General features: G+C 38.2%; 1 protein-coding gene across 1 annotated transcript; it reads left to right on the top strand.

Moving 5' to 3' along the window:
• Positions 1–3,440: 3,440 nt before the first annotated feature.
• On the top strand, positions 3,441–20,993 carry shoc2 (SHOC2 leucine rich repeat scaffold protein). Its single transcript, XM_040004436.1, has 9 exons — positions 3,441–3,521; positions 12,140–13,183; positions 13,700–13,837; positions 13,987–14,117; positions 14,270–14,458; positions 15,187–15,309; positions 15,622–15,759; positions 16,075–16,192; positions 17,222–20,993. Exons 2-9 carry the CDS (start codon positions 12,517–12,519, stop codon positions 17,428–17,430), a joined length of 1,713 nt encoding a protein of 570 aa, XP_039860370.1. The 5' UTR covers positions 3,441–3,521; positions 12,140–12,516; the 3' UTR covers positions 17,431–20,993.
• The last annotated feature ends 1,103 nt before the right edge of the window (positions 20,994–22,096 follow it).

The raw sequence follows: 22,096 nt of genomic DNA, 5'->3' as shown, positions 1-22,096 counted from the left end.
ATTTTAATTTAAGCATAAATGAAAATATTATGTAAAAACCTAGCATGTCTGCTATTTCTCATAAAAGTCTGCAGCACATTAGCTGTGAGAAATGTTCTCTTTACACTTTAACCTTTATAGTACTGCAAACAGAGCTACTGTTCTATTTAAAGGAGTTTCAAATATACGATGCTACGTCTATAAACTTATATCTTTTCAACCACTCCGGAAGAATTCAACAATATTTTTGATATCTGGTCAACTAGTTACCAATCTGGCATCTTACACATCTGATTGTGAGCCACTGAACAGCTTGTTCTTACTAACAACCAGTACACCTTTAACTAAAGAAAAGCAATATTGTCCCAAATGTTGACCCGAATTATATTTTTAAGCCAGAAAAGACTTTCAGGAGTGACCACAGAGCATATCTTGATTAAATCTCCAAGCTATTGTGAAATTTCAGTTCACTTCACGTGTTGTCTTGAGAGACACAAACAACCTTTTGTAACTACTGCTGTCCACATAGCTTTGGTACAAACCTTGTTTAGGCAGAACTTCTCTGAATATTGATTTGACCTCTGGCATGGTGTCCTCTGAGTGCTCGCTGAAAGGTAAGCATATTTGGACATTTCACAACTTTTTGACACATATTCATAAATTCCGAATAGTTTTTGCATCATTAAATGCTCTCCGCTCGAGAGGGAATGCAAAATTCAAGGAGCCTGTTAAGTTTTATAGTGGGTATTACATAGTTTATAATAAACTGGTCAGAAGGTTAGCCACAGGTCAGTACACAGTACTAGCTAGCTAGCTACACTAACGATAGCTTTGCTTTTAGCGAACGCTCTCTAATCCTCTCTAAAGACACAATGTCTCACCAATGCACAACAGTATAAACAAATCAATACTATTCACCCACTCGGGCATGTGTAAAATGGAAATCTTTTTCTCACCTTCAGCACCAGGTAAAGATTACAGTTGTCAAGCCAACGCGTCCGCAAGAATCACGTGATTTTCTTCTGTTGTCTATTTAATTTAAACAGTGTTTTACTGGCACCTATAGGCAGCTAGCAGAATAGCAAAACTCAATAACTTGAATAATGTTTGACGCTATGAAGCAGGCTTTACAGGGTCATTGAGAGTCTTTTTGTACTTTTATTTTTGGACAGAACATGTGTATGGATGAGAGAGACACATGTGTGACAGTGTAGCTGTAAGGAGCAGAGGTAGATGAGTTTAAGCATATTGGAGACAAAGTTATAGAGACAAGACTGCTGCCAGGCAGGAGTAAAGAAAAGAAGACCAGAAGATTTGTTGATGTAGTGAAGGAGGACATAGTTGGTGTGACAGAAGAGGATGCTAGGCGTAGGATGTGATGGAGGCAGATGATCCACTATGGTGAACCATAAAGGGACCAGCCAGAGAAGGAAAATAATTATGTGCACTTATTGCACTGATATAGGTTGGTAATGTTTCTGTATATGCAGAGAGATGGCTTCTGGTTGGCTTGAAAATAGCTAAAGGGTGTGTCGAGTACTCACATTTTTAAACAAAAAATATTAGATCTGTCAGGGGAAATTACTGCAGATGAAAAGCATTATTTCACCTTCAGAGTATTGTATATATTTCAAGTATTTTATATATGTTTCAGTGGGATATAAAAAATGAGTACCTTAAAATACAATTTTGAATGAATACTTGACAGCGTTATTAGTTTGTAGTATAACCACTCTCAAGTACGGATGTCATGGTTGCAACAAATATATAGGTGATTTTGTCCGTGCATAATCTCTTTCTTCTTATTTTTTATTGACACAATAAACATGAAGTGAAAATATGTTCTAGAATGATCTACTGTCACTTAGGATCTGTATGAAACTAAAAATATTTCTAGAGCTAGACAAGTTGTTTGATATATACAACACAAAAACTCAACACAACGATGGGTTTTGGATCTTTTATAAACTGCTCAAAAAAATAAAGGGAACACTTAAACAACACAATGTAAATTAGGGCCCGACGTCCACAGGTGTTAGCACATTCAACTTTCAAATACAAAAAAAGTATTTAATAAGAATATTTCATTCATTCTGATCTGGGATGTCTTATTTTTGTGTTCCCTTTATTTTTTTATTTTATTTTTTGAGCAGTGTATTTCCACTGTCATCTGTAAATTGTATTCACTGTAAATTAAATGTGTAAAGATAACAAACTGTATATAAAACATGGACATGACCACTGGTTTTTGTACTCCCCATTATGAAAGCTAACATTAGCATTTTGTCTGCTGCCATGTTATTGTTTTTGAAGCCAGAAGTTATCATATAGAATGAAAGGGTGGCATTATCAGTCCCATCCATAACTGTGTGGCCTCTGCCCCCTCGCATCACTAGTAAGTTATTGCAGTAACAATCACACTCATGTTAATTATTTGGTTAACAGTAGCTCCTTAGTGGATCTACAGCAATTGCACTAGAAATGGTTTTGTGGGGCATGAGCTTATGCAATTCGGAATGTTTGGATTAACCCCCATATGTCTAAATTAGACTAAAAAAGAGGCAATTTTTTAGCTTGTGCAACAAGGTTTAAAAGCATGAGCTCAGTCAAAGATTGCAAAACAAACTGCAGCCTTTATATATTCTGGATTCACAAGTATCCTAGTGTTTGGTGAGTTCATTAATCCATTTCTGCAGAGAAAGTCTCTCATATATTGTGCACTAAGCCATAACTACAGATATTTTTGCACCTTTATAGCTCTGACTATATTCCTCTGTGATTGTACTATGCTTGTATTGTTTATTATGCAGATGGGTTCATGATGTGGTTTAAATTAGATTGCTGATGCTTGAATCTGTCTTGTATTTTTTAAAGGTGGCCCAGTGTATAGGTTATAATTATAGAATTGCCTCTTGTAGTACTGTTTTAAATGTACATTGAACTCTTTTATTTATTCATTGGATTTTATTTTGCATCTATTTTGCAAGTCTACACATTTTTCTGTGTGTATTTTAACATGGGAGCGAATAACTTTTGGACACAGCCCCAAGTGGTTGCAGGTTTTTTTTTTTACACTTATGAGGGGGCGTTTTCAGGAGGGGGCGTTTTCAGGAGCTGAAAACTCAGAAAACTTTCATAAGTGTAAAAAAAGAAGAAGAGACATGACATAAATTAGAAAACAAATCCGCTTGCTTTTTTAAGGACATTCATCTGTTTTTAGTTGTTTTTAGAATGTATTTGCACAGTTTTACAGTTAATAAAAGTCAGAGATTTGTATGAGTTCGTTTTCTTTTTTAATTTTCTTTTCAATACATTGTTTTAATGCTCCGGTTTGTAATCAATCATTATTATTGTCTCAGATTGATTTTCACAGATAAATGTTTGTAAAATAATGGACGTTTGATTGCATTTCAAAGTCTCGTGATAACATTGGTTAGGCGTGTGAATGACGCAGTTTGGTGACCGGGGGAGGGAGGGGAGCAGAGCAGCAGTGTAGGAAAAGAGGAGGAAGCAGCAAGGATGGCGGAGTCACACCTCTGAAGGTAAAGCAGTTATTTTAGTACATTAACATTGGACGTTTTTATCCCCACAGCACGGTAACGCATTGCTCTAGATGTAACGTACTTGTCAGCCTCTCGTTAAGGCGTGTGTAACAGCGATGTGTCATTTTGCGGTGGCGAGTACGAACGCACTCTTTTGTTCAGCTTCGGAATGGCCGCTGTTTTTCACTGTTTTCTTTTTTCTCGGCTCATATTCACAACGGGAACGGCGCTTAGATTCAGCGTTACAGGTTGTCGGCTCTTCTGTGGCCTTGCGTGGCTGCTCGGGTCGGGATATCAGCTGCCTTCACGCCTTCACAGGATGTTCTCTTTGGGTATCTGCTACCCGTATGCACTCAGCTGGCTACAGCAGAGATTTCCCCCCCTTCGGTCGGGTCGGTCTACGTCCGACAGCCGCTCCGCTCGGGCCTGTGTTACACACACACACACACACACACACACCTCTGCTAATGATTAAGCTAAGCGCTGGGTGTGAGTATTAAGGGCAAATCTCGACACCCTCTGTGCACGGTCTAGCAAACACCCACCAATGGTCCTTTATTTCATTATGTGCTAATGACAGCTGTTTTGATTGTCCTTGTTTGGGGGGGGGGGGAAAGTACCGTTAGCTTGTAAGCTAAGTTGCTCGCTAGCTGACGGTAGCAATTTAGCAGTCTGGTATAACTGACGTTTGCCGTGCCGTTGACGCTCAGCTTAGCTGTTTTTATTTCCTGCCTTGTTGTCAGTCGTCTTAGCAGGTTGCTGTTTCTCCCAGTTTAGAAAAGACTTTGAGACGTGTATTATATATTTTCGTTTTATAAGTGGCTTAGCTAACAGAAGACATTTTAGCTTACTCGAGTTGGTTTACGACAAATAGTTGTCTAGCTTGTGCAGTTAGGTTAACAGTCACAACGTAGCATTATTAGCGTCAAGGTGTTACACTCACATTACTGATAATACACTGTCATACCCATATTAGGTGTTCATATCATGGAAATTGGGTGATATTGAAATGCGACTTCTCGACCTGGTAGCTACCGTTTCTGTCGGTAGTCTGTTTCCAGGGGTTTGCTATTTGCACACGTAGCCTACATGACCCCCCCTCAACCTAGTGGGGTCATGTGGAGTTCTGTTTAGTGGCAACAGCGATAGCTGCCACCTCACCCCTGTTGTGCAATTTTGCGTCCTTCTATCATACGGAGATTCTATATTGACAGGCCTCAACTTACTGTGAAGTACCAGCAAGCAGATGACTGAATATTTCTTGAATCTGACTCTGAAACATTTCTTTGCTTCGGACGTGCTTTATTGCATTCTCTAATTAGCTGATATATCGGCACATGTATCATCTGATCCTAAAGGGATTGTAATGGACAAACAAGGGAGAACAGTTCCACTCATGCCTGAATTTACTGACATTAGCAGATGGGCCCAAGATATCCTTAATGGATAACTTCATTAGTCTATGTGGGAAGTTCAAATAGCACTTTATGGTGGTGTTGTGGTTGTGTTGATGGACAAATGCATTAGCTTTTTCTGCAAAACCTTGCTTGAGTTCAGCCTCATATTTACATTGGCTAAACAAGTAGTTTCAGCTTACACACAGTCACACATGAGCATATCAGTCAGTTGTGAAGGGTGATCTAAAGGCTCATCCATAATTTACCGTTCTGGTCAAACAGGTTTGGCTGAGTAGTTGCATAATTTCACATGAGTTATGTCCTATGTTGACTTATTAGGTTTTCCAGTCATACGTATCTAGTTAAAATTGTCTTTCTTTTGTGGATTTTGTAGGGTTTAGCTAAGTAGTTGAACGATTGCTTAGATGGGGTTGTAGGCTTACTGCAATGTTAACACCCACTGGGCCATGTTTGCGTAGCAGGAGCAAGTCGGTTTGAGTTTATCCTTGGTACACTAGACTTTCTTGGTCTGACTAAGCACACCCAATACCACAGCATTAACAGTAACCTAGTTCTGACAACCGACTAAACCTTTTCCGTATGTGTGTGGTGTCTTCAGGTTGAACAGTCCCCCAAGAATTATGTTGTCATTTTACATGTTCTATGGTTTTTTCTTAGACCTCAGTATGTGTACAACATGTTTAGAATGAGGTGTAAAATAATAACAATAATCTCTGTGTATACTAGAGCCTTGGGGCTTACAGATGAGCCAAGTAAGGTTTCACTATGAGGATTAAGCCTGGGATATAGAACCTTTTGGTTACACATAACTCAGACCACATAACAACATATTAATTGCTAACCTGGTTATGATTTGTCTGTTTTCAGTGTCTGCTTCCTGAATATGAATGCACTTTTTTTCCTGTTGTTTAAGAACAAATGAACCCTCATCCAAGTCTTTTTAGAAAGAGATTGTCTGCTGTAATGTGTTTATATTAACACAAAGGTACTATAGTGAGCCATGGGGTAACAGATGCTAAAAAAAACTAGCTAGCTTATTGCTAACTGCTGACTGGGAAATTATGCCTCAGCAGGAAATCTGCTCTGTAGCTACATCATAACCACAAACCCTTCTGAAACTCTACACCATAACCTGACGTGTACCTTCCTAGAAATGTAACTACACTTTGCGTCGATGCAGCAATATCTCTTGTGCATTTCTGGCTACTTTTTCACCACAGGTTTTATATTTATCATTGAGAGAATAACAATCATTGTCTCAGTAATAACAAATAATAAGCATAACATCAATATAAGGAGTCACAGATTTCAGCAAATTGCTGGATGTAGATTACTGAAACTATCAGAACTGATGTAAGGGAATGTTCAAAGTGCAAAATTAGAGTGATGCACATAGAGAAGAAAAGTTACACTGATCATTCTACATGGTGTCTGAGTTTCTTTACTTTTAGGAGCACCTTGGGGGGACCTGTTGTTGTGACTTGGCACTATATAAATACAATTAGGTTGACTTGGATAGGATAGGACATTGTATTACATGCTAAACCAGCTGAAGACCTACTCTGATATTAGTTTACAGTGGAGTATTTTAATGTATGTAATATTTATTGTAATAAGCCTTAATAATATGTATATAATTTCTTCTGAGAGATGAGTTTAAATGTTATTTGTTGAGAAAGTTTATGTTGAAAAAAAGGTTTCAAGTAAACAGCAGTTTTCTCTAGATATCACTGATCTTTTTTTCATTCAATAAGATGACCTTATTTGATAAGTTATTTTCCTTTTTGGTGCAAAATGAGATTTCAGGCATATCAACACTGCCAGAAATGTTATCTTAAGGTGGAGTCAGTTTGCTATCAGTGTGTGATTCAAATAGTTCAAGTTGGCAATTGCATGCAATCTTTTTATGCTAATACAACAATTAACTGTGATAAATGGTCAAAAATCAAATATCTATTGCTATCACATATTTGTATCATTTATCAGAAATTCATATTGAACTACTACATTTACACTCAACAACTTTCCTAATAAAAAGGATTATAACCAGAATACATCCAGCTCAAAGCCAGCTGAGTCGAGTCTCCTGGAAACACATTCAGACTGGTGGTAACATATTGGCAATGTGTCTGCATTTATAGCTTAGATAGAAATTATTTGCAAACCTTTAGCAGTCTCACTTGAGTTTGCAGTAAGTCTAAGTAAGACTGTGACTGTTTGCAGAAAGGTTGCCTCCTATCTGGCCACCTGTGCAGTTGCCTTGCGATCAAAAGTGGTTGTGATTGTGAAACACTCTCAAAATCTGAGCAACCATTCAGACACTACAGCATGCGAAAAAAAAATTGATGCCATCACCAATTTTAGTAGATGCAGTGAGGTTGCTGTCCTATTTTTACTTGTGAGGGAGCTGTTAGCTTGTTCTGAATTAGGAGGTAGCTTTGTCAAGCTGAGTGTGTTCAGATTTGTTTTCCTTGTAGTTTCCTTGTAACAAAATGTAATATTGTTGGGCTAACATTATCTCAGGATTGGTGGTGCACAAGAGTATTTTAATTTCTGTAATACATTATTGATATTTGGTGTCCCTGTATCGATAGGGTATTGGCAGTCGAAATATCAAAGTCTCTCATATTTGTGTCAGTTTTTCTCCCACCCATATTGGCTATAGCATATCCCCACTTGAAAGGTTGGTGTCACATATTGTCAGTCTTTAGTATTTGAATATATGTATTGCTGTTAGATTCTATTTATCATCATTTATCATTGTGCAGCAACCTAGCCAAGTGAGGGGCTTTTGAATGCTGCCTGCTAGAGCCAATGTTAAAATGATCCAAATTGAGCAGGACTCCAGTATTTATAGCCAACCATTACATTCATGCAAATAGGGACTTGCCTTAACCTAGTGCTGAATATCTTGAATCTGTGGTTGTTCAACAGCGCTCTTACCTGTTGGTGCTTCTTCTTAATGTTTTCTGTTATTATCCTTCTGAAGTGAGAATGTATTTGCTCATTTGAATATTAAGCCCCTTAGTGATTTTACAGAAACCACTGCATTTATTTGACACATACAAATCATAATACCCTTGTTTTGCTTAGGGAAATGTTTTACTGTCATTGCTACTGACAATGATGATACGATAATCACAAATTCAGGGTTTATCCTGCATACAAAGAATTTTGGTCCCACCAGAGAGGTTTTGGTCACTCCCAAAGGAAATGCTCCAGGATTTGAATAAAAATATTCTTGACTGTTTCATTCATTGAAGCATAAAATGCATTCTAGTTGATCAGATTGCCATAAATGAGACACAGAGTCTTTGCCTTATCTATGAGGCAACTGTTCTTTGGTGCTTAGTCCCAAGGACAAATTAAGCAGAATACCTATGAAATAAAAGTATATTTCTTCTTAGTTGACTGTATTCAGGTAAAATCAAGTGGAGCAAAGCTCAAAGGGAGGGGATAACATTGCTTTTCTCTCTTGGCTTCATTTTCGTTTTCTTTTACTTTTGTATGTAGCCTAAATGTTGGTCTTATGGAGCCAGGAGTTGCCCTAATCTCTTTCTTGTGCTTCAACTATATCAGCAAGAGACCAGCCAGTGCCTCGGACACGACTAACTCCACTATCAGCAGCAGAGCTTGTGGCATTCTGACCTTTGTCATCATATTCAGGATTGTTTTGGCAGCTGTCTTCCAAAAATTTGGGGTTGATATTGGTTCATTTTTGGATTAAGGAGCATCCACAGTTGTACTGGAATTTCATTTCCAGTAATGTGACAAGTTACCTTAAACTCTTTCTTTATCAGCACACACATGGTGAACCAAAAAAAAAGCAAAGCAAAGGAGTGGAGAAAAATCAGAGAAAGTTTTCTCCATTCATTTGGATGTAGCAGGAAAAATGTTTTGTTACACATTCACGTGACTTCTTCAGTCTCAGTTCACTGTAGGTTTCCCTAACCTTATAAACAGTACTTTCGCATAATGACGAAAACTAGCACCACTGACTAACAGTGAGCCATGAGCTCAGTTTCACGATCATTACTATGCAAATAGTCGTGACCACTGATCAATGCTCATGTCTACCATTCACAGAGAGAAGAGAAACGGATTTAAATGAAAGCAGAATGCATTGGACTCTTAACTGCACTGATTTGAAATCAGTGTGCATATTGTGTGCATAACATACAACAACTCTTATAAGTCTATAACTGCATTCAAATCTATACAGATGATTTTTTTTTTTTTTTTTTTTTTTAACTTGCAGTTTGTTATAGCCATAAAGAAGTAAAAGGACAGGTACGGAGAGTACAACCATAAAAGGAAGTTGCTTGCACAGTTTGGTTTACATTGCTCTAGGAGTTGGACTGGCCTGGGTATTCTCATTTTCTTTAAATAATTATGTAGTACACAGATATGCCTGTTAGAGACAGTATTAGCTGTTTAACTTATTTATGACAGGCAAAAAGAGCAGTGGATACGTCATTTTATTATTTACAGAAACACACTACAAGGCTTTCTCTCATGTAAGGGGTGCTACTATTGACCAAACATTTCTTTTACCCAAAAGGTCATATGACCTGTTGTTGTGGGAACTTCATGCTTTGAAAACCACTTCTAAAGATTACTCTCAGCAGTCCTAACCTTTTCACTTAGCTCTGATCCTGAGCCAAACCTGCCTCTCTTTTTGCTGCAGCTTACCCTGTACTAGTGCTGCAGAGCTTACACAGTCATCAAGGTGCACCAGCAAGAGGCTAAACAGAGACGGCTTCCAGAGAGAGGCTGTCTTAGTTTGTCACATAAAGATCCAAAGGACTGTGTTTTGTCTGGGAGTATTTGAGACAAGTACCACACATGTATATTCTTTAACATCCCTTCTTGTTTGCTCTGGACATCTAGGGCATAAGTATTGCCTCAGGAGTCAATATGATCATTTTGTTGTAAATTTTGTATGGGGTGGTTAAGTGGGGTGTTAGACTTAGAACAATGCAATGTTTGTTTTGTAGTTGGTGTGAGGTTATGCTTGAGTGAATTAAACAGATTTCTTGATCTGGCAGAGCACACTCAATATCTTAATTATAATGACAGCATATGAAACCTGTTAAATTAGGAGTTCTTTTTAAGGAAGAATATTGTCAGTGTATCTTGTTTAAATGCCAGTGAAACACAATAAGAGAAACATGTTCCGGCAGTTTTCTAGCAATGTCGCATGTTCAGTACAACAACGAGTCTACTATAAGTAGTTAACTTAAGTGGGTAGATATCAGCTGAACAGCTAAAACAGTATAAAGTCAACATTTGCTGACTCTTGACTTGTTAACCGTAGAGCTGTATTAGCATCCATCATCCTCCCCCCCTTGAATAAAACATTTCACCTATCTTACCCATCTTGCCTGACCTCTTTACCATACCCTTTTCACACAGCTGAGTTTTTCACTGACAGAAAAACCAGATGAAGAAAAAAGTCACAGCTCCAATCACATAAGTTGAGAGACTGGTCTGCAATCTCCTGGTAACCAGTTATGTCTGGTAAAAGATACGGAGGAGGTGGGTGGAGGGTTGCTCAACTGGTTTTGACTGGTTGCGTGAAGTTTCTGTGAAACTGACTAAGTATTCCTTACCATTGGCAAGTGGTTTCAGGAGGCTGCTTGCTGCTATCGCCAAGTGAAATTGGTCGCAAAGAGCTATACGACCGTGGGGCGACCGTGGCTCAGGGGGTTGGGAAGCGTATCTGTACCCGGAAGGTCGCCGGTTCGATCCCCGAGCTCTCTGTCCTGGTTGTTGTGTCCTTGGGCAAGACACTTCACCCTACCGCCTACTGGTGTTGGCCAGAGGGGCCGATGGCGCGATATGGCAGCCTCGCTTCTGTCAGTCTGCCCCAGGGCAGCTGTGGCTACAACTGTAGCTTGCCTCCACCAGTGTGTGAATGCGAGAGTGAATGAATAGTGGTATTGTAAAGCGCTTTGGGTGCCTTGAAAAGCGCTATATAAATCCAATCCATTATTATTATTATTATTATTATTATACGGTGCTGCACTGAAACCCTCTGTGCAATTGCTTTGGTCAGTAGGTTGCTGTGGTCACTTGTAGTTTGTATGAAATACACAAATATGTCTGAAAACATTTGCTGACCTTCAAGCGGTTGTGAAAGTGTGATACAAACTCGAAATGGACAGTTTTTTTTTTCATTTAAAATAAAAGTCCTTAACACTCAAACCACCATGTTTCAAAAATTGCAACTTTTTACTTTGAGGGTGAGTGGTCTGAATTTCCTATTTGTATTACACTCGTTAACAGCAGCAACCTGCTAGTGATCAAATCAATCACCCTCTTTTCCGTTCTTGCAAATTCACACACTGGCAGCCAACAGCCTGCTGTCAGACGGTCTGGGAATACACGCTTCTCCCTAGCAGCCAGATGTTTTCAGGGGATCACTGCCTGGTTTCTAGACCTAGGTGACTAAGGCCTAATGAGATAAGATAGAAGAGTATCTCAGTAGTCACATTAAGCTCTAATTCAAAAATCAGTACGGCAGTCAGAAATATCCTCCTGTTTTCTGTCAGTAGATGATGATGATGATGATGGTTCGCTACAGCTGCTTCGCTCACATTAATTTCGTGCCTTTGCAAACCCAGACATCTCTGTGTTGCATGTGTTGATTCTATGATGAAATGATAGTGAAGGCAGATCCAATTTATTAAACTTTCATAATGATGATAATGATTTAATGCATTAAAGAGGAAATGAAATAAAAATTACCTATGCTATCGCTGCTCATTTTTACAATCTTTGATCTCGACATTGTCATATATCAGCACAACTCTAAGGAGCATGTTTACATTTTATTCTCTTTTTTTTTTTTTTTCCCCTCAGTTTTCATATACACATATTCTGATCTTTGCCCACTACAAGAGGGCTAAAGATTTATTTTAAATGGTAATGAGAACTGCATTCTTTTAGTAGGAAACACTTTTAAGATTCATCATCAGAGTAGAAAATATTTCTAAACATTTTGTTCTTAGAAGTCCTTTCAAAAAGGGGTATTTCTTTTTGTCAGAACTGCCAGGAAAGAGTTAAAAGAAACAAAAATTGTAGGAGAAAGTGACTGACAGCTAGTTGAAATTTATTGTCAAAATCCAAAGTGTTATATTTGTAAAGTGTAAAAATAAAATTGCCAATTTAAACAAAATTTCTGTTTTTCTCCCACAGCAAATGTCGAAGGAATTTTGAAAGAAAAAAAAAAAACCTTCATTAACCTTTGCAACGGGAAAGAGCTTCCATCCGAAGGTCCTGGGATTGTGTGCTGTTCAAACACTTAAGCATGTGGCCTATGGATGCCACAATCCAGCCACTTCAAAGGATTTTTTCTCCCATGGCATTTTAACAAAGGGACAAAGTATCATAAGTATCCAAAAAGTCTTTGGATCCAAAGGCCTTTATTCCAAGGGTAATTGTAAATGTGTGGGCCTGCACAGGAATGTGTTTTTTAAAAGCCTCTTTGGCTGTCTGTCCTGTTTTTTTGGGATAAGTAACCTGACAAGAGAGACTCCCATGAGCAATCTTGTAGGTTCCCCGATAACGTCGACATGAGTAGTACTTTAGGTAAAGATAAAGAAACGAAAGAAAAGGACCCCAAAGGTGGTCCGGCCGGCTTAGTGAAGGATGGGGGCAAAGACCCGAAGACCAAAGGGAAAGATGCCAAAGAAGGAAAGAAGGACACCAGCAGCTCAACACCAGGTGTTGCCTTCTCCGTTGACAATACGATAAAGCGGCCAAACCCAGCAACAGGTACACGCAAGAAGTCCAGTAATGCAGAGGTGATCAAAGAGCTTAACAAATGTCGGGAGGAGAATTCGACGAGACTGGATTTGTCCAAGCGGTCCATTCACACTCTGCCCACTTCCATTAAGGAGTTGACACAGTTGACTGAACTCTACCTATACAGCAATAAGCTGCAGAGCCTGCCAGCTGAGGTGGGTTGCCTATCAGGCCTGGTCACTTTGGCCCTCAGTGAGAACTCCCTGACCAGTTTGCCTGACTCCCTGGACTCCCTGAAAAAGCTTCGAATGCTTGACCTCCGACATAACAAGCTAAGAGAGATACCACCAGTTGTCTATCGCTTGACATCTTTGACCACGCTGTACTTGCGCTTCAATCGCATTACAACAGTGGAGAAGGACATCCGAAACCTATCCAAACTCACCATGCTCAGCATTCGTGAGAACAAGATCAAACAGCTACCCGCTGAGATAGGTGAGTAAAATGGAAATGAATTTTTCAGATGAAGGAAGGACAAAAGACAGCCTTTTTTCACTGACTGTAAGAAGATTCCAGTGTAAGGGAGTGATTGACCATGGATTTGAAATATTTAGCTGTATTAATTTTCAATCAGGGTGTACGTTGTGATGGCCATTTTTTTTTTTTAATGTATATAATTCTACAACATCCCTATACACAGTCTCCTTCAGCTCCAGCAGTACTACATAGACCATTACTAAAGTCCAAAATCCCAAACTAATAACAGCGTTGTAATTGTCAATGTTCTCTCTAACGTACTGTAGTCCCTTGCATTTAAAAATTGTTGCTGTTAACTTGGCTGTTCCAATTTGGGGGAAAAAAATCTGTTCTGCACACTTAAATCTGTATTTTAATTCTCTTTATGTGGAATGAGACAAAAGGCTTAGAAGTTGTCAGTGAGGCCAGTGTATAATATTGAAAACACCCTTGTTGAATTAGTAGTTTTTGTATTTTGTATGCATCTTCCTGCAGGGGAGCTATGCAGCCTCATTACTCTGGACGTTGCCCATAACCAGTTGGAACACCTACCGAGGGAGATTGGAAATTGCACACAGATAACTAACCTCGACTTGCAGCACAATGAGCTCTTGGACCTACCAGAGACTATAGGTAATATAACTACATCATTTGTATTCATCAGTTTGTATTTTTGTTAAAGCTTTTTTTAATTTGTTTTGTTTCCCCCAAAACCTTGTGAATCCAGCTACATTTAATAATGATACAAAAAGACTGTAAAATGTTTTTGGTTACTATTTCAGGAAACTTGGCAAGCATAAATCGCTTAGGTCTGAGGTACAATAGATTGTCAGCTATTCCCAGATCTTTAGCGCAATGTCGAGAACTGGAGGAGCTAAATCTTGAAAACAACAACATTTCAGTGTTGCCAGAGGTAAGTAGACCATGGATTTTTATCACAAATGTAATGTGATATGTTTGTGGTCTACTTGTGAATATATCCAGTGTAAAACCCAACCGCATATACCAACAGCCTTGTCCTGCTCATATGATTCCTGCCATGCTACTGTTTCTGTATTTGGTCAGGGTCTGCTGTCAAGTTTGGTCAATCTGACGAGTTTAACACTGGCAAGAAACTGCTTCCAGTCGTACCCTGTGGGTGGGCCATCCCAGTTCTCAACCATTTACTCTCTCAACATGGAGCACAACCGTATCAACAAGATACCCTTTGGCATCTTTTCCAGGGCAAAAGTGTTAAGCAAGCTTAACATGAAGGTATAGTTACACACTTGTAATACAATATACAATTAATATCTTTTGGTTAAATTATCTCCATTTTATCTGCTGTTGTTTTATTTTTGCCAAAGTCTGGTGGTAGTAAGGTATCACAATAGGATAAAACGGGTGAATATTAAGCCTGGTTTTTACCGCAGACATATTTGACTTGTCGTAAAAAGAAAGGTCCAGGTGGACAATGGCTCTGTTATTGTCAAGTGTTCCAGTAAGCTGTGACTGTGAGCCAGCATGAGCAATACTAGGAGGCTGAAACTGAGGGAGCTAAATTGAATTTGAACATTATTGAATCTGTGCTGTGACATGTTAAAATATCTTCAGAGAAGAAAAACCACAGGAACATCAGGTATTGAACTGAAGCTTTGTTATACCTGAGCAATACGGAGTCACATACAAAAAGTTATGCACTCCTGTGAATTCATAGAAAATTTTGATATTTAACAAAGCAACAAATCAACATTCTACACTTTTGGAAAGTTTGTTTTTACAGTAGTTCTAATAAAAGTGAGGTAGAACGATAAAAGTTCATGGAATCATTAAATATATCAAAGTCAAATATCTGTTACTTGGAAAAAAACACACGGTGAGTACTTTTAAAGTGTCATTTCAAAAAAATATGTTTTATTGTAAGAAGCATTTTGTTGTATTTTGTTGACTCACTGAATTGTCAGTTATATTGCTAATAACGTTATTCCTTTGTCTTCGCTCAGGACAACCAGTTAACAGCACTGCCTTTGGATTTTGGTACATGGACTAGCATGGTTGAACTTAACCTGGCCACCAATCAGCTGACTAAGATCCCAGAGGATATCTGTGGTCTTGCTTCTCTGGAGGTGAGTCTTTCATACATAAATGTTGGGTGATTTTTTTTTTTTTTTTTTTTTTTTTAATTTTTTTAGTATCTCAGCACAATATCTAAGAGATGATATTTGGTACAGATTCATAATAAATTGGGAACTTATCTTTGAGGCTAGTGATTTATTAAATAAACTCATATCAGCCACTGTTGCTTTTTCTGGGTTTATTTTTTGGTTTAATTGTGATGTTTAATTGCTTAATTCTGTGGATCATTATATTTAATAGTGCCAAGCTGTCTGATTGTTCCTTATTTAAAAAAAAAAAAAAAAATCTCATTGTCTTCACAGGTGTTGATATTGTCCAATAATCTTCTCAAGAAGTTACCACATGGTATTGGGAATTTGAGAAAGTTAAGGGAGCTTGACTTGGAGGAAAACAAGTTGGAATGTCTACCTAATGAAATCGCTTATCTGAAAGATTTACAGGTAAGCCTACCATTGCTAAAATTGTCTGGTTGCTCTGATTTTTGTTGTATATGAAGGCTTAATCAGAACCAGGAAGTTTTGACATGTAATATTTAAAATGTTTTAACATTTTTTGTTGTTTTAACAATCTTAAAAACTGAAATCCTAATCCTTTATCATAGAAATCACTTTAGTTTTAAGGAGCAGATACAGCACAGCCTGTCTACACATTAGATAATCATCCACAGTTGGTCTCCAGCTGGTAAATGCTGTGGCATACAGTGGAATCAGAAGCCTTTTTACAGTTTCATTGTGCTGTCTCTACCTTCATTTCAGAAACTGGTGTTGACAAATAATCAGCTGACTATGTTACCCAGAGGAATCGGCCACCTCCTCAACCTGACTCATCTGGGTTTGGGGGAGAACCAGCTGCAACACCTTCCGGAGGAGATTGGTCAGTACTCCTCTTATACCCGTTCTGAAAATCTCCTTTATGACAAAGCAAATACATGTAACCATTATTTTTTTCCATAAAGGCTAAGCGTAACCATTAGGGTTCAAGAGCTTAACAGTCCACAGTATGTGTCACCTCTGACCCTTCCTCCCAGTGACTGGACCAATCTGGATAGCTTTGTTAGTGTTGCGTTAAGCCAGAGATTAAAATGAGTGGGGAAAGAAGATAAGGTTAGTGTATTTTTAGAGTGTTTAGGCAGAGAGAAGAAGTATGTTATAGATGTGGTATAGAGGTATTTGGATTTTCTTTTGAAGCAGTAACAGTGCAACATTTATAGTTTGTAAGACTTAAAATTTGTATAGCTAATGAAAACTGGAGGTTTGCCCATAGTGTAGCAGTCTTTCCTTACCATCTTAATGGCCATTAATGATTTTTTCTGAGCTTGGTTTAATTTGGCCTTTCTAATATGAATGACTTATGTTGTTGCCCTTCATATTCACTAACATGTGAAGCCTTTCAAAAGGACACTAACTGGCAGTTTGTATTATTACTAGTTGCAGCATTAGGTATCATGATCAGTAAAGTTTATTGCAAAACATTACAAGGAAACCTCTTGCAATATAAATAAAATACTTTTATTCTTGACGTGGTAGTTACTACAGCAGCTTTGCACAGTTTCATTCTTAATAATCCTTGATTATCTTTAACTGCACTTAGGTGCCCTGCTTTTAGCCCAAGTTTATTCTCATTGGCTGTCTCTTTGAACAATAGGTTGGTGATGCCGTTTTGCACAGAGCCAGGGGTGTCTAGTGGAGATGACCAGAACATAGTCTGACCTGAGCTTTTGGCTCGCTGGAATTAATTGCACTTACGCGTACCTCATTTGCTATTTCATGAGTGCTTAAAGTGCATCAAATCTAATATCATACTAAATAAAGGAGCTATCATTGAAAAAAATTAGTTTATTGACACAGTTTCTCTGGATGACAGTATACGCTTCAACTAACACTGCATAATGTCTGTCCTCAGGCACACTGGAGAACTTGGAGGAACTGTACCTCAACGACAACCCCAACCTGCACAGCCTTCCATTTGAGCTGGCCCTCTGCAGTAAACTGTCCATCATGAGCATAGAGAACTGTCCCCTCACCCATCTGCCACCACAGATTGTCGCAGGAGGCCCTTCCTTCATCATTCAGTTCCTCAAGATGCAGGGACCATACCGTGCCATGGTCTGAGCCAAGAGCAGCTCAATGCCAGTCCTGATTAACTGCAAACCCTCCACTTGCTCTGCACCCTTTTGCCTGCCCACCCTCATTATGTGTATCATACACTGTAAAGAAAACACACTCGTCACAACAGGTGTCGGTGGGGCAAATAAAAAGAGGATACTGAGGAGGAAAATGTTTCTTTTTATCATCCTTGGGCAGAAGCAAAGCAAACCTTTGGAGACTTGACTTCTGTGTTTCTCCAGTTTATCACGGTCATTTTAGGACGCCAGTCCATCACCCGTAACTCGTCTTTCATTCCGAATCATACAAGAGGAATTATTTCCATCTATTTGCCAAAACTGAAGATATATAAAGTTATATATATTGAGTAACTGTGAGCTAAGTGGCAAGTCTTTCAACCATATAAACCATGCTCCCATTGCCAATGTATTTACGGTAATTACAAACATCTATTATGTGAGCAAGGATACAATTGTATGCAAAAACAAACAAGAAAAGTCTTTGGAACTTTTAATTTACTGCTGCTGCCGTGATTTTTAACGTCATCTTGTTATATATTCTTTTGACTCTCCCATTTTTAAAACATTTTTTAAACATCTTCCCTTGACATAAATTGTGTTAATTGCTTCTTGACTATAGAGAACAAAGGTCTAATGATGGTGTTCTTTTTTTGGCATTTTGTTTTGTTTTGTTTTTTTATTTTTAAATGTGCCTATGTTTAGAGTGAACCAGTGGTTTATTTCTAAACACGGTTGACCACAAGAGTACAAAGACATAAATTATTTCGGTAACTTTTTTTTTAAATTACTGCTGTTACTTTTTGTTTTTACTTTTTTAGGGTCGTTTTTAAAATAAATAGCAGCAGGAGATAGTAAATGCATACATAGAGAAATGCCAATCACACATGCTTGAAAAACAGAAGCAACTTGGACTTTTCTCCAAAACAGGCAGTGCTGTGGGCCCTGTCTATATTGATTTTATGTGACAAAAAGGTATTGAGAAACATCAGCGCATACATAGGTGATGGGATAAATGATGTTTTTATATATTAATACAAATACTGGTTGTTGCCTTGAGTGCAATTTTTAGTTATGTTTACTTGTTTGATATTATCTTCAGTGTTGGGTTGCATAGCTGTCATCCAGTTGATCATTGACCAACATATCAAGCGTTTTTAAAAGACGTTTTGAGCTTCTGGAGCAAGTGGTGAGTGTATGAGAGTTTTAAAAGAAAAAAAAAAAAAGAAGAAAAACATTTATAATAAAACATTGGCCGGTAACTTCTTGAAAGTTCTTTCTTTTTTCTTTTTAAAAAATGTCTTTAATTTTCTGTAGTTTTTTTTTTTTTCACAGGGTCGAGTTAAGAATCTTAATAGCATCATGCAAACTATTCCCTTGATTTGTATTGATTTGTAACTTAATTTTTTTTAAAGATATCTTTGTTGTCCCACACTGTCCCAGCAATGCTGCTGCTTGTATGCACTTTTTATTTGCATTCTCTATATTAAGACAAAAAAAAAAAAAAAAAAAAATCAGTAGTCTCTCATTGATTATTTTTGAATGGGGGCATTTTGTTTCAGAAGTATTTTATTTGTTAAACGGTTGTAAATTTGTATCAATTAAATATAAATGCTGAGTTTCACTGGCTCAAAATAAATGGTAACTTTCTTTGGGGAAGGTTTTCCTTTCAGTCGCAAAGGAACCTGCTCTCTTGAACTGTTAAAAAAAAAAAAAAAGTGTGAGACAGTTTTAATATTCACATATCCTGCTTTCTCTGTTGCAAGCATAACAGCTAACTGCAGTTCAAATGAGCCCAGTTTATTTTAAATCAATTTGTTTTGGGGGTTTTTTTTGTTTTGTTTTTTTTATTCAAAATGATAAAATGTGCTTTCAGTTAGTATTATCTCCTGTGACTGTGCATTTTAAAAATCCGACAAAAGGAAATCAAACCAAACCTTTTTTGTTTCCTTAAGATGTTTTGCATCCCAATTCTATATTCAATCATGGATCTTTTTTTGTATTGACATGTGTGGGCCTACTTTCTCTGCAGCAGCTTGGTGTGTTTTAGTGGGTTGTGTTGGCCACTCTTCTCAACAGGAAGCCCAAGTGACGTGAGCACCACAGCTCACGTTGGAGTTGGGTCGGGTCAGGGTTGGGGGAACAATGAAACGCTGCTTCTAATTTACCAGCAGAACCTGTTGCTGCTTTTCATGGACTTAAACATATGCTGTTCCGAGACAGAGGGAGCCGAGTAGGGCAGGCGAAGGGAAAACGATCCACTCCCAAGAACGATAGAGACTTCACTCGAAAACCTGACAAGGGACAAATCCACTGACCTTTTCGGTTAAGCATCAGGCCCGGTGGTTTTCACACAGATCAAATCGTTTGGACACAACGATGAGACAACACAAGGTGCATATTTGAGCTTAACGCAGTTACAGTACAAGACTGTCGGAAAAAGACAAAAAAAATTGTAAAAAGGGCTTTCTGTGTTCACGCTCAACAACACACCGGAGGCATTGCATTCCTGGGTTTTATATAAAAGCTTTGGAAGTTTCTTTTGTTTTGTGTGTGTATTTACTTTTAGCTGTAAACAATTGTGTGAAAAATGCCTTCAACGAGTACTCAAAAGTGAGATGTGCATTAGGTATGCAGCGTGAGCGCTGTGACCCATTTTTACATTCAGTCTCTCTGTTTTACTTTATTCATGTGCCATTTTGCAAGGCTGAGAATGCCAGGGTATGAAGAGACGAGATGATGGGAGGTGAGGCACGAACTGAGCGGGGCTGATCGACTGGAGAGCATTTATCAGATCGTGGAATGTAGTTTTAATGTTCTGAGGAGGAGATGGAGATCACCGACCTGTCCATTCAGTTCCAGGTGCTGACTTGTTGCTGCAGGTGGTGATGATGTATTGCGTACTGGTGCATCCAAAATAATTGGAGTATTTTGTTTATTTTTCTATCGTTTGTGATTTTAGGCCATCGAGAGCATCACAGAATCAGTCATTTTGCTCCTTTTGCTTTTTTGTTTCTGGATCATATGAATCGTCATTTTCTTGCCTTGTTATTTTGTACAGGAAACAAGCATGTTGAACACATATTTGACATGATTTGTCTGGGTCAGAATCGGGCGTTTTTGCATAGAAGATTTCGATTTAGTGGCTATTTGGTGTATCTGCAAATGCTCCCTTTTTGTATATTGCAAAGGGTGTCGAAGCATTGTGTGGCAATGCTTATCCTACTTAATCTACATTGACAAGCAGCCTTAATGGTCTTTTTTATGTGTTTGTTTGGCTATTCCTTGTGTCTATGGCCACTGACTGTACTTGATGACAAGCAACTGGTTGTTACAATGTAAATTTGGGTCTAGTTTCTTCTGTCTTATTTTTCCTTTTACTCTGTACAGTAATCTGACGTTATGGTAGGCTCAGTATTACAAAATCTGTAATGTGATGAGTTTTTCAAGAAAACAGAGAGCGCAATGGAAGATGATGCCATTATGCTACCAAGTGGATGTGCATTAGCTTACGTCTCCCTTGTCTTTGGCATTAAAAGGGAATTCCACCAACACTGACTTGCATTGTTATTTTGCGAAAGAACAACGTATTTATTTTTTTAATCTTATCTCTGCAGTTATATCAGGTTTAATTCAGGAGTTTTGCAGAGGGACTAAACTTCATTTCTTAAAAATAAATCTATATTGAGATTAGGTAGTTTTGGACATGTTTTCAGAAACACAACAAACAATTTCCAGGTTTGTTTCCACATGAGGGAACATGGATTCATAATTACTCATCTTTTTTGTATATAAACCAAGTCAGCTTTGGTGGAATGGCCCTTTAATGTGAAGCTGTTCAATCTTTCCCAGTGCATACTTATCTGAATCGCACCCAGCCACTGACACATCCTCCTGTAGTATCTCCATACATTTACTTGACTGCCTTATGTGCACCAAGCAAAACCTTTATGACCGCTTGATTTAATCCACAAAGACAGTCATTTTTTCGTTTATTTCCTTTTTACGCCAGTAAAGAGATGCGGGTCCTTGGACATAACAGATTTTGGATGAGTTGTTTCTTGACTGGACGAGCAGACGCAGACATGACTACCTCTATGTGAGTCTTCATTGCTAACCAGTGACCAAGATCCAGTCTGAGGTGTTTCCACCTGTGTACAGCTGTGTGTTTGAAACAGGAAATCTGGACCAGCAATTAAACAACAGTCTGTTTTACTAAGCACCCCCACCCCCCTCCGATGTTTTATTTGTTTGGATATATATGCCTTTATTAAGCATTATTTGGCAATTGGAAAAGAAGAGAAATACACTTGACTCTTGTGCTTGGTTGTAAATGACAAACTTAATCAATGCCGCCCCATTGTAAGAAAATTATTCTGATACCAACTAGCTGCAGAGTACTACTTTGCAAATGAGTGAAAATGACCATGTTTGGTGATGTTCTGTATGTACATACATCTTTTTAACTGTAATAAACTGATAAATATTTACAAATTCATGTGCTTGTATTTAAATTTCACATTTTTTTTAAAGTCAGGATTTCCCCCCCCCCCCCCCCCCCGCCATTTTTCTATCGTTTTGTTTCCATTTTGTATTCCAGACAGACATCACAGCATGGGAATATTAAGTTAATATTAACGTTTCCCTAATGTTAA

This window comes from Simochromis diagramma, unplaced genomic scaffold, assembly GCF_900408965.1.
Source record: "Simochromis diagramma unplaced genomic scaffold, fSimDia1.1 OVJJ01000487.1, whole genome shotgun sequence".
NCBI lineage: Eukaryota > Metazoa > Chordata > Actinopteri > Cichliformes > Cichlidae > Simochromis > Simochromis diagramma.
The sequence above is the reverse complement of the archived record's forward strand: the minus strand, read 5'-3'. Positions and strand labels throughout refer to the sequence as shown.